The following is a 12,720-nucleotide window of genomic DNA, read 5'->3' on the forward strand; positions in this document are numbered from 1 at the left end:
AAGCGCTGACTGTGTGCCGAATACTGTTCTAAGCGCTGGGAGAGATGCAGTGTGATCAGGTTGTCCCACGTGAGGCTCCCATCTTCATCCCCATTTTACAGATGAGGGAACTGAGGCCCCGAGAAGTGACTTGCCCAAAGTCACACAGCTGACAGGCGGCGGAACTGGGATTAGAACCCATGACCTCTGACTCCCAAGTCCCATGCTGGTATTTGTTAGGGGCTCACTACGTGCCGAGCACCGTTCTAAGCGCCGGGGTAGGTACAGGGTCATCAGGTCGTCCCACGTGAGCCTCACAGTTAATCCCTATTTTACAGATGAGGGAACTGCGGCCCAGAGAAGGGAAGTGACTCGCCCAAAGTCACCCAGCCGACAAGCAGCGGAGCCGGGATTAGAACCCACGACCTCTGGGTCCCAAGCCCATGCTCTTGCCATGGAGCCATGCTCCAGATGAGGGAACTGAGGCCCAGAAGAGTGAAGTGACTGGGCCCAGGTCACCCAGCTGACACGTGAGGGAGCCGGGATTAGAACCCATGACCTCTGACTCCCAAGCCCGGGGCTCTTAGCACTAAGCCACGGGGCTTCAGTAACCCTCAATAGATGCGATCGATCGACGGGGGAGAGAATGACGAAAGACCGGGCCTGCCCTCGAGGAGCTGCCAATTCTAGCGAATTGGATCGCATGTTACTGTAAAAAGGCCCCTCCCCTGACCCAGGAACGGAGATTGTGTAGGGGCCCCGGCCGACTCCGACTCCACGGACGCCTTGGCGCCGGCCCAGGCACCTGCGGAAATGGACTTTGGCCCCGGCCGACAAAAGCCCCGGCCTCAGGAGGAACCGGAGCACAGAATGCCTTCCCCTGCCCCCCGGGACTCACACACTTCCCCCTCCCCGTGCCCCCGGGCCTAACGCTGTCCTCTTTCCCGTGCCCCTGGGCCTTGGGCTCTCCCCTTTCCCATGCCCATGGGCCTCGGGTTTCCTTCCCCTACTCCCCGTACCCCTGGGCCTCGCACTCCACCCTTCCCCATGCCCTTCGTGCACTCGCTACCTGCCCACCACGTGCCCCTCGGCCTCGCCTCCTCCCACCCAGACCCCCCACGTGCCCCTCGGGCTCCTTCTGCCCCCCACCACGTTTCCCTCAGGCTCAAGCTCTGCCCCTCCTGTGATTAGGGCCCCTGCGGACCGCGGATTACCCAAGCCGGGTTGGCAACGGCCACAGTGTCGCCATGGGTCCCTCGCCCCACCGCCCTGCCCCGTCTGGGAAGCACACAGACCCGAGGGTCGAGTGGACAGAGACAGAGAGACAGGGAGTCCAGACCGGTCCGGCCTGGGCCGACCCAATCCCGGCGGCCACCCTCCACGCCGTCGCCGCGGGGCCCTGGACCGTCGTCCCAATCTGCCCGTGGGACCCCCTTCGGTGGGGGTCGGTGGAGGTTCTGGGCCGGGGAAGGCATCAACAGGCCCAGGAACCTGTTGACTCGCAGCCTCGGGTGCCCCAGGGGCCGCCCTCCACCCTGCTTCCTGTTGTGTCCGAACCTGCGGGGAAATACCCGCAAGCTGCCTGCCCACGTGCCCGGCCCCTGAGTCAGAGGTGAGCGTCGTCCCCCGGGGCGTCCACCCTCCCCGTCCGCCCCGTGCGCTGGGCCTCCTCTGGGTGACGAACACCGGGAGGGACGAGCTGGCGGTCACCGGCCGGTCTCCCGGGACCCAGATGGCTCCGCGTGCGGCCAGGGCCACGCGGGGCGTGCCAAGGCTGGGGCGGAGGCAAGGATCTGGGATGGGAAGGGGAGACCGGGTGAGGAGGCGGGTTGGGAACCCCAGAGGTCAGGGGCCCGGTCATTTGGGGGCTGGGGGCCAGGGCGGGGACACTCCATGGAGTTCAAGTCCTACCAACCTGACACTTTCCGAGCAGAGGTCGCCTCTGGGCCCTCCTGCCTCTGAGGCGTCAAAAGCCCCATCGGTGACCCTGAGGAAGGAGGAGGCCGGAGGGACCTCCGCTCCAAACAAAAACTCCTCACTCTAGGCTTCAAGGCTCTCCATCACCTTGCCCCTTCCTACCTCTCCTCCCTTCTCTCTTTCTACCGCCCACCCCGCACGCTCCGCTCCTCCACCGCCCACCTCCTCGCTGTCCCTCGGTCTCGCCTGTCCCGCCGTCGACCCCCGGGCCGCGTCCTCCCGCGGTCCCGGAACGCCCTCCCTCCTCACCTCCGCCAAACTGATTCTCTTTCCCTCTTCAAAACCCTACTTAAAAATCATCTCCTCCAAGAGGCGTTCCCAGACCGAGCTCCTCTTCTCCCTCTACTCCCTCTGCCATCCCCCCTTTACCTCTCCGCAGCTAAAGCCTCATTTTCCCCTTTTCCCTCTGCTCCCTCCACCTCTCCCTTCCCATCCCCACAGCACTGTACTCGTCCGCTCGACTGTATATATTTCCGTTACCCTATTTATTTTGTTAATGAATTGTACATCGCCTCGATTCTATTTAGTTGCCATCGGTTTTTACGAGATGTTCTTCCCCTCGACGCTGTTTAGTGCCATCGTTCTCGTCTGTCCGTCTCCCCCGATTAGACTGTAAGCCCGTCCAACGGCAGGGACTGTCTCTATCTGTTGCCGACTTGTTCATCCCAAGCGCTTAGTACGGTGCTCTGCACGTAGTAAGCGCTCAATAAATACTATTGAATTGAATTGAATTGAAAGCAGGATGGGAGCTGGGAACCCTCCCTACGGTGGGCCCAAGGCGGCCAAGAGGAGAGGTGAGGAGTTCCTCTCGGGGTTACACCCACCACGCTATTATTATTTTTCGAAATCCATTTGTTAAGCCCTCACTAGGTGGCAAGCATCGTTCTAAGCGCTGGGGTAGTTACCAATTAATCAGTTTGGATACAGTCATTCATTCATTCATTCAATAGTATTTATTGAGCGCTTACTCTGTGCAGAGCACTGGACTAAGCGCTTGGAATGAACAAGTCGGCAACAGATAGAGACGGTCCCTGTCGTCTGACGGGCTCACGGTCTGATCGGGGGAGACGGACGGACGAGAACGATGGCGATAAATAGAGTCAAGGGGAAGAACATCTCGTAAAAACAATGGCAACTAAATAGTCCCTAACCCCACATGTGACCGATTTGACAACCTGATTCCCCTGTGTCTCCCCCAGCGCTTAGAACAGTGCTCTGCACATAGTAGGTGCTTAACAAATACCAACATTATTATTATTAAATGCCAGAATTATTATTACTGTAAGAATAATGGCAATAAATAGAGTCAAGGGGAAGAACATCTCGTAAAAACAATGGCAACTAAATAGTCCTTAACCCCACATGTGACCAATTTGACAACCTGATTCCCCTGCGTCTCCCCCAGCGCTTAGAACAGTGCTCTGCACATAGTAAGCGCTTAATAAATACCAACATTATTATTATTAAATGCCAGAATTATTATCACTGTCCACTGCCATGCTGTTTCTATTACGTATCCAGGATATGGAGTGAGTGCCTGCCAAGTGCAACACACCATAAAATTAATAATAATGACAGTATTTGTTAAGCGCTTACTATGTGCTTACTAGAGAAGCAGCGTGGCTCGGTGGAAAGAGCCCGGGCTTTGGAGTCAGAGGTCATGAGTTCGAATCCCAGCTCTGCCACTTGTCAGCTGGGTGACCGTGGGCCAGTCACTTCACTTCTCTGGGCCTCAGTTCCCTCATCTGTCAAATGGGGATGAAGACTGTGAGCCCCACGTGGGACAACCTGATTCCCCTATGTCTACCCCAGCGCTTAGAACAGTGCTCGGCACATAGTAAGCGCTTAACATATACCAACATTATTATTATTATGTGCAGAGCGCTGTTCTAAGCGCTGGGGGAGATACAAGGTCATCAGGTTGTTCCACGCGGGGGCTCAGTCTTCATCCCCATTTGACAGATGAGGGAACTGAGGCCCAGAGAAGTGAAGCGACTTGCCTAAAGTCACCCAGCCGACGAGGGGCGGAGGCGGGATTCGAACCCGCGACCTCTGACTGCCCCAGTCCGGGCTCTTGCCAGTGAGGTCGCCCCGCGTGGGGCTCCCACTCTTCACCCCCCCCCATTTACACGGGAAGCATTGTGGTTTAGTGGAAAGAGCCCGGGCTGGGGAGTCAGAGGTCATGAGTTCGAATCCCCACTCTGCCCCTCATCAGCTGGGTGTCGGTGGGCCAGTCACTGCTCTGGGCCTCAGTTCCCTCATCTGTCAAATGGGGATGAAGACCGGGACCCCCACGTGGGACAATCTGATGACCCTGGATCTCCCCCAGCGCTCAGCACAGTGCTCTGCACACAGTAAGCGCTTAACAAATACCAACATTTTTTATTTTTTATTTTTTTACAGAGGAGGGAACGGAGGCGCCCAGAGAAGTGCAGGGACTCGCCCCAGGGACGGCGCTCCGCACATAGGAAGCGTTCAACAAATACCAACGTTATTCTGGGGGGGGGGGCGGGATTCGAACCCGCGACCTGCGACGCCCCAGCGCGGGCGGCTGAGGGGTGGCGCCCCCTGGCGGCCTCCGCCCCGGGTCACGCGGGGTCCCCGCGGAGGAGCGGGGGGGGGGGGGGGGAGGAAGGGCGCGCCGGCCCCTGATTGGACGCCGAGCCGCCGGCCCGTGACGTCAAGCGGGCGGGGGCCCCCTTGGTGACGTCACCATCAGCTGTTTGAAGCTTCCAATTCGTGCGGCGAAGCTCCACTGCGACCGCGGAGCTCCGTGCAGAGCGGGACCCACCGACCCCTTTGGACCGGACCGGATCGGACCGGACCGGACCGTCCCACCGACCCCCCGGCACCGCCCCCCGCCCCCAGGTGAGTCCCCCCGGACAGCCCGGGATGACCGGGCCCAGCTGCCTCCGGGGACTGGGAGGAAAATAATAATAACAATATTAATAATAATAATAATAACGATGGTCTCGGTTAAGCGCTTACTATGTGCCAGGCACTGCTCTGAGCGCCCGATCCACCCGCGGGCCGGACGGAAGGGCCCGGGCCCCCCTCTGCGGGACGTACCCCTCGATCCGTCCGTCCCCCCCCCCCAGGACCGGCCCGACTCCGGGGCCTTTGTCTGGCCGCTTCAACCAACCGGCGCGGACGAAAGCCCCGAGCTCTTTCCCCATTGGCTGGCGGCAGTTGGCAGCCCGGTGACGTCACTCATTTGCATATGACTTTGAGGCGTCGCTAAAGGTCCCCCCCCCCCCGTCCACCCCCCTCCCCCGACCGCGGTCCGTCCTCCGGTGACCCGGCTGGGAATGGGAACGGGAATGGGGCCGGAACAGGATCCCTCGTCCCGGCCCCCGCCTCCCGGAATGTGAAGCTGGAATTTTTCCCAAGCCAGTCGGCATCCCGGAGCGGGAAACAAGCCCAAGGGAAGAAGATCGGACGGCAGTAAATAATAATAATAATAATAATAATGATGTTGGTATTCGTTAAGCGCCTACTATGTGCAGAGCGCTGTTGTAAGCGCTGGGGGAGATGGAGGCTCATCCACGTGAGGCTCACAGTCTCAACCCCCCATATTACAGATGAGGGAACCGAGGCCCGGAGAAGCGAAGCGACTCGCCCACCGTCACACAGCTGACCAGTGGCGGAGTGGGGATTCGAACCCAAGACTTCCGAATCCCAAGCCCGGGCTCTCACCACTGAGGCACACCGAAGCAGCGTGGCTCAGTGGAAAGAGCCTGGGCTTGGGAGTCAGGGGTCATGAATCCCAGCTCTGCCCCTTGTCAGCTGTGTGACTGTGGGCGAGTCACTTCACTTCTCTGGGCCTCGGTTCCCTCATCTGTAAAATGGGGATTAACTGTGAGCCTCATGTGGGACAACCTGATTCCCCTGTATCGACCCCAGCGCTTAGAACGGTGCTCTGCACATAGTAAGCGCTTAACAAGTACCAACATTATTATCATTATTATTCTCTAAGTGACGGACCTGCGGTCGGGAGAGGGGTCGGCCCCGGCCGTCCCCCCCGGGGACGCGGACCGAGGCCTTTGGGGCTGGCTGACGGCCCCCCGCCCCGGGTGAGGAGGTGGGGGGGCGGAGGGAGCCGGACCCCCGTCCCCAGATGGCCACGGACGCGTCACCGGGGCGACGCTGGTAGGGTGACACTCCCCTGGCCAGGGTCCCCGGGTCCGGCCGCTCCCGCAGGTTAACCCCAGCAACGCCCGGCTGGGAACGCCACCTCCACTCTCTGCCGGGGCCTTCCGGCAGAAACGGAGGGAGTTTTACGGGAGTTTGGCACCCTAACATCCGCCCCCGCTTCCCCACGTCCCTCCTCAACTATAGCCAGTAAGGTCACCCCCAGCCTCGGGGCTACACACACCAAACTGTTCTGGCGCCCGGACTCACCGCCACTCCTCCCACCTCCGTGGCCCCAGTTGGGCTAGGTGCTCCCGTCCTGCCACCCCCTGGCATGGGGGGAAGTTGGGGGACCCCCCCCCACGAGGTTATTAGAAGCATCATCAGCGCTTAACGAGAAGCAGCGTGGCGCAGTGGAAAGAGCACGGGCTTTGGAGTCAGGGCTCATGAGTTCGAATCCCAGCTCTGCCCCTTGTCGGCTGGGTGACTGTGGGCGAGTCACTTCACTTCTCTGGGCCTCAGTTCCCTCATCTGTAAAATGGGGATTGAGACTGTGAGCCCCACGTGGGACAACCTGATTCCCCTGTGTTTACCCTAGCGCTTAGAACAGTACTCTGCACATAGTAAGCGCTTAACAAATACCAACATTATTATTATTATTATTAAAATGGGGATTAAGACTGTGAGCCCCACGTGGGACAACCTGATTCCCCTGTGTTTACCCCAGCGCTTAGAACAGTACTCTGCACATAGTAAGCGCTAACAAATACCAACATTATTATTATTATTATTAAAATGGGGATTAAGACTGAGCCCCACGTGGGACAACCTGATTCCCCTGTGTTTACCCCAGCGCTTAGAACAGTACTCTGCACATAGTAAGCGCTTAACAAATACCCACATTATTATTATTATTAAAATGGGGATTAAGACTGTGAGCCCCACGTGGGACAACCTGATTCCCCTGTGTTTACCCCAGCGCTTAGAACAGTACTCTGCACATAGTAAGCGCTTAACAAATACCCACATTATTATTATTATTATTAATCTGTTCTCTGAGCACAGGCTGCACCCCATCTCCTTACCTGCTCTCTTGCGACGAGCGTCACCGGGTCCAGCGGGGCGGCGGGAGAGAGCGTGGATGGCTCGCTCGGTCAATCCTACTTATGGAGCGCTTACTGTCTGCTGAGCACTGTACTGAGCACTTGGGAGAACACAGTATAAGAAACACAGTCCCCGTCCACAACGAGCTCCCACTCACCAGCCCCACCATTCCAGCCCGGGTCCCGCTGGCAGCGGAACGGGCCTTTTCCCTCTTCCTCCTCGGTGCCCGGGCAACGTTCACCCAGATGGCCCCGGGGCTGGACAAATGGCGCGGCTCTTTCCATACGCCCAGGGCGGGAGAGATTCTCTCTCTGACATTCACCTCCGTGGATTCAATCTCACTGTTCACGGCATCTATTATGGGTTGCAGGATAACCCTACTCATAACCCTGCTACGTGCAGAGCACTTTGCCCAGCACCTGCTGTGGGCAGAGCGCCGGGCCGGGCGCCCGCTGCGGGCAGAGCGTCGTGCTGCATGCCCCCCGTGAGCAGAGCGCTTCAGTAAGCGTTTGGAAGCACAGAGGAGAGACCCAAGATTCAGTCTCTGCCCTACGGAAGTTCCTGGCAGGAGGAAGGTGTGAGCCGGGGGCCGCAGGCAGAAGAGTGAGAAGGGGGAGTTGGCCGACGGGGCAGTTGCGGCCTTCGGACCGGTGGGGGTTGAGGCGGCTGAGGCTCAGACAGCTGCTCCCAGAGGAGGGGTGGACTTGGGGCGGACCTTGGGCGGAGGGCTCGGCCTCCAAGATTACCTTTAGGGTCCACACCGGGCATTTGCTTCCCCACGGCCCCAACGGACCGCCCCCATCCCCACCCCCTGCCCGTGAGGTCCAGCAGCCCCCCAGACCTGCCTTTCCACCTGCCCTCTTCCCCTGCCCTCCCACCTCCGGCTCCGCTTTCCTCCATCTGTGCAATCCGTCCGTCAGCTGTGTCGCCTTCCTTTTCCCCCGCGACGCCGGACACTCCTGGGGGTCAGGGCGTCCCACTGGGTGCTTGGGACGGCACCCCGCGCACACGCACCCCTGAGGGTAGCCCCCTGCATGCAGTAATTACTTGGGAAAAACTAAGGATGGAGGAGGAGGATGAAGACTGAGGTGCCGCAAGACACAGGCCCCCCTGAGCCGAGGCAAAGTCGGCGGGGGCCCAGGTGTCTCCGGGGAAGGTGGCGGCGAGGCGGGATGGGAGGGTGGCGGCCCGTCTGACCGCCGACCCCGTCTGCCCCGTCCAGCCCCTCCTCCGGACGGACCCTAGGCCGCGTGGTTGCCCCCGCCCGGGCTCCCTGACCATGTTCCAGCGTTTGGCCAGCCTGTTCTTCGGCGAGAGCCCGCCCGCCGCGGGCCCCGAGGAGCCACCCGCCTTCGTCGCCGAGGAAGATGAGCTGGACGGCTGGTTGATCATCGACCTGCAGGGTGAGCCCAGGCCCCCGCCAGGCCTGCGGCGGACGGGGGAGTCCCACCGGTGGGGACGGGGAGGCGGCCTCGGCCCCCGGCCGCCCAGCCTCCTCGGTCCCCTGGCGGGCTGCCGCCCGGCTCGGGGCCGCCCAAAAGCCGGTCACGGGCCCGGAAGGGCACCCAGAGCCTCCGCCCCGGTCGCGGCCGGGGGCAAGACGACCAGCGGGCCGGGCCGGGGGTCGGGGTGGGGAGAGCACCCCCCCCCGAGACCACGGGACCGCTGCCGGGTCAAGTGCGGCTCGCGGGAGCCTCCCTTGAGGAGCGGGCCGGGCAACCCAACTGCCCGCTCTGGGCTGATTCTCCTGAAAAATGCAGGGTCCCAGGCTTCACCCCTCGACCTCTCCCCAGCTCTGAGCTCCACCTCCTTGGAGGGGGCAGAGGGCTGAGCGAGGGCCCAACCCCGGGGACCGGGGGGGAGGGGGAGGGCGGTGGAGACCGCCGGAGCGGGTGCTCCGGGAGCCTCCCCACCGGCCGGGAGTCCCAAGCGGGGGGGCGGGCACCGCGGGGCAGCGAATCATGGCTCGCACTAATGATACCCCCGTCTCTCCCCTGCCCTCGTGTGTCCCGTGCGTGTGTCTGTGCTCTCCCGCCGTTCTGCCGGCCTGCTCCTCCCCACTCCCCGCCCGTTAGCTAGCTCCCCGCAGCCCCCCAGCCCGGCCTCGGAGGCCCCGTGCCCCTGCGGGAGCCCCGTCCTGGCGCCCGCCCCCTGCTTGATGGACGAGAGCTGGTGGGTCACCCCCCCGCCCTGTTTCACCGCGGAGGGGCCCCCGCCGGCCCTCCTGGCGAGCAGCCCCCTGGAGGATCTGCTCATCGAGCACCCCAGCATGTCCGTGTACGTCACGGGCAACGCCGTCGTGCTGGGGCCCGACCTGCCCGTGGAACTTGAGCCCTGCTGCGGCGGCAGCGACGGCGAGGGGTGAGCGGGGGCGGGCCCCCGGGGGGCGAGGGGGCGGACGAGACCGGGGTCCCGGGGCGGGGCGCGGGGGGCCGGGGTCCCGCTCCCTAGCCCCGGCCCGTGGGGATCACGGGCGCCTGGGTCCCTGCGCTCCGGCGCCGGGGGCCGGAGTCCCGCGGCCCGGCCCCTGACCGGTCGCCCCCTCTCCTCTGCGCCTCACAGGGAGGCGGCTCCGCCCCCGCGGCCCCCGCGGCCCCCGCGGTCCCGGCACCCTTCGGCCCCGCACCCCGCGGCCCCGCCGACCCCCACGGCGGCGCTGCTGGGCAAGATGAGCCAGGTTCGGCGGCTGCAGCAGGCCCGGCAGCACCAGCTGAGCCCCAAGTGCGTCCAGCGCCAGAACCGGGCCCGCGAGTGCCGCCCGCGCCGGCCCAAGCACCAAGGCAGCTTCGTCTACCAGCCTTGCCGGCGCCAGTACAACTACTGACCGCGGCCCCCCCCGGTCGCCCCCGACCCCAGGGACACGCGGCCCCTCTCCGCTACCGCCGTCACCTCTCCACCGCCACTGCCTCCGCGGGCCCCGTCCCGCTCCCGGCCTCAGAGACGCGCACCCGACGCCCCCACCCCCGCCGCATGCCCCGGATTCGGACCTCGGGCCTCGCGGCCGAACCGGGATCCGACGGACCGGCCGGCTCCCCGTCCCCGGCTCCCCGCCGCCCCGCGCCCCCCCGCCGCCTCCGACCTGGTGATTCCGAGAGCCGCCCTCCGCCCCCGCCATCCGTCCGCCGGATCCTGACCGGCCAAGGAGGCCCGGGGACCCCGTCCCCACCGCTCCAGAGCTCGCACCCCACTAATCCGCAGCCTAGGAGCGGGGCGGCGGGCACGATGCGGGGGGTTCCCGTGGGGTTAGCCGGTCCCAGGCTCCCCTCCGACCCCAACCCGCTCCCGCCCATCCCCTTCCCCTTTCTGTTCAGACATGTCCGGCCAGCCGGGGAGCGGGCGTCCTCCGGTCTCCCGGGGGGCCCTCGGGGGCCCCTGCGGGTGGGAGACACAGCTTGACCTTCAGGAGCCAGTTCTCTCGGTCAGCCCTGGGGCCAGAGGTGGGGAGAGGGAGCAGGGAGGGTGGCAGAGGCCAAAAGGCAGGATGGCAGAGTAAGTTGGAGAGGGTGAGAGGAAGAGCGGGGGAGCCGGAGGGAGCCAGAGGCGGGCGGTAGGAACCGGAGGCGGGCGGCGGAGGCGGGAGCAGGAGGTGGGCAGCGGGAGCCGGAGGCAGATGGCGGGGGGGGGAGGCGGAGGCCTAGGGAGGCAGACACACCCACCCAGAGAGAGAGCGAGTGTTGGGTGGGGCAGAGGGTAAGCAAAGCTGGAGGAGGCCAAGGGGCGGGAGTCCGCCTGTTGAGGAGCCAGCTCCGGGCCCCAGCCACCTACACCCCCCACCCCGCCATAGTGAGGAGGGGCAGCCGCTGTTTTTCTCCCACCCCTGCCCACCTCTACTCACGGGCTCCGGCTGCCGGGTTCCTGCAAGGAGCTTATCCTACCCCTGCCGCGAGCAGCGGTGGGCAGGCGGGGCTAGGGCTCAACGGACGGACGCTGGGTACGCTGCTGCCGCCGGGCGTGGGGAGGGCAGGGGCACCTCCTGCGCCCGGTGGACAGGGCAGGCGGGTGGACGGGACAGGGGCACGGGGCAGGGGGAGCAGCCACGGGGACCGAGAGGGAGAACGGGCAGGGGGCCAGAGAGGGGAACCGGGCGGGAGGGAGAAGGAGGGCAGGGGGAGTAGGGAGATGAACGGAGCGAGCAGGTGGATTGGTGGGCAGGGCGGGCAAGGGCAGCCGGGGTGTGGACAGAGACAGAGGGCAGGCGTGAGGAGGGAGGGGGCCGGAGGGCAGGTTGTGGGGACGGGACGGGGGAGCTGACGTGAGGACGGAAAGGTCGAGCAGGCGGAAGGATGGAGGGAGCAGGAGGGTGGGTGGGAAGGGGCAGGAAGAACAGGCAGATGGATGGAGAGAGCAGGTGGGTGCGGGGAAGGGCAGGGGGAGCAGGCACGTGGACGGAGAGCAAGAGGAGGCAGAAGGACGGAGAGGAGGAGCAGGGAGGGGGCTGGGGAGAGGGCAGCAGCACCTGAGACCAGGCTTGGCCCCTCCCAGGCTGGGACATCCAACGCCCTGGCAGCTGGTGACACGGCTGAACAGAAACACTCCCCCTGCCCGGTCATCTCCCGCCCCCTCCGAGGTTTCCCGGGGAGCTCCCCCAGCCAAGGGTCCCCCCTGCCCGCCCCCCCGGGCTTCCCTGACCCCACCCGGCCCCCTAGAGAACCCCAACCACCATCAAGGTCGCGGCCTCCACCGGGTCACCAGCAGCCACCGGCCCACCCACCCTCACCCCGGATCACCCGTGGCCGCCGGCCCACTCGCCCTTAACTCCCGGATCGGCCTCGGCCGCCAGCTCGCCGACCCTCACCCCCCATCACCCGTGCCACCGGCTCACCGACCCTCCCCCCGGACCCCAAGGAGGGCCGGGGCCGCGCACGATCAATGGTATTTATTGAGCACTTACCGCGTGCAGAGCACTGTGTTGAGTAAGGGCTTTGGAGAGTCGGCGAACACCTTCCCTGATCACGACGAGCTTCCGGTCCGCAGCGACGGGCCTCACCCCGCAGGCGGGCTGGCGGGACCGTGGGGGCCGGGGATCCGTGCGGGGGCCCGGCGTTGCCTGTGAGCCCCCCGACGAGGGCGGGGCGGAGGCTCTTAGGGGCTGGGGGGAGGTGGGGCCGCGGAACTTCACTCAAAACGGTTTCTCCCCACCCATCGTCCAGGAGCGCTCACCTCAACTTCTGTTTTTTTCCAGCAGGGAAAACTGGCCATGCCGAGTGGGGGCGGGCACAGGGTGGCTAGTCTCGGGCCAACCTGGGCCTCGACTGGCACGGCGGGAGGTCGAGGCCGGGGCCTGGAGGTGACCCGCCTCTGGGCCTTCCCGGCTCCTGCCATCCGGCCTCTCTGGCCCCGGCATTCCCTCGGTGTTGCTGCCGAAGGACCCGCGAATGTGGGCTGGCACCCCGGGGAGCCAGAGAGGGGCTCCTTGGAAGAGAGGTCCCTGTCCCCGATGCCCCCCTTCTACCCCCTGGGGTGCTAGCCCACATTCGAGGGTCCTTCCTTAGGGCTGAGCTGCAGTTGGCCACCCGCCCCAGTCCCCGC

The 12,720-nt window shown here is 64.2% G+C and overlaps 1 protein-coding gene across 1 annotated transcript; it reads left to right on the forward strand.

Moving 5' to 3' along the window:
• The first annotated feature begins 4,670 nt into the window (after window positions 1-4,670).
• Window positions 4,671-10,545, forward strand: TP53INP2 (tumor protein p53 inducible nuclear protein 2). Its single transcript, XM_029079579.1, has 4 exons — window positions 4,671-4,824; window positions 8,414-8,594; window positions 9,267-9,552; window positions 9,754-10,545. The coding sequence occupies exons 2-4, from the start codon at window positions 8,471-8,473 to the stop codon at window positions 10,013-10,015; spliced, it is 672 nt and encodes a 223-aa protein (XP_028935412.1). The 5' UTR covers window positions 4,671-4,824; window positions 8,414-8,470; the 3' UTR covers window positions 10,016-10,545.
• The last annotated feature ends 2,175 nt before the right edge of the window (window positions 10,546-12,720 follow it).

Source organism: Ornithorhynchus anatinus, chromosome 15 (assembly GCF_004115215.2).
Source record: "Ornithorhynchus anatinus isolate Pmale09 chromosome 15, mOrnAna1.pri.v4, whole genome shotgun sequence".
In the NCBI taxonomy this organism is placed as follows: domain Eukaryota; kingdom Metazoa; phylum Chordata; class Mammalia; order Monotremata; family Ornithorhynchidae; genus Ornithorhynchus; species Ornithorhynchus anatinus.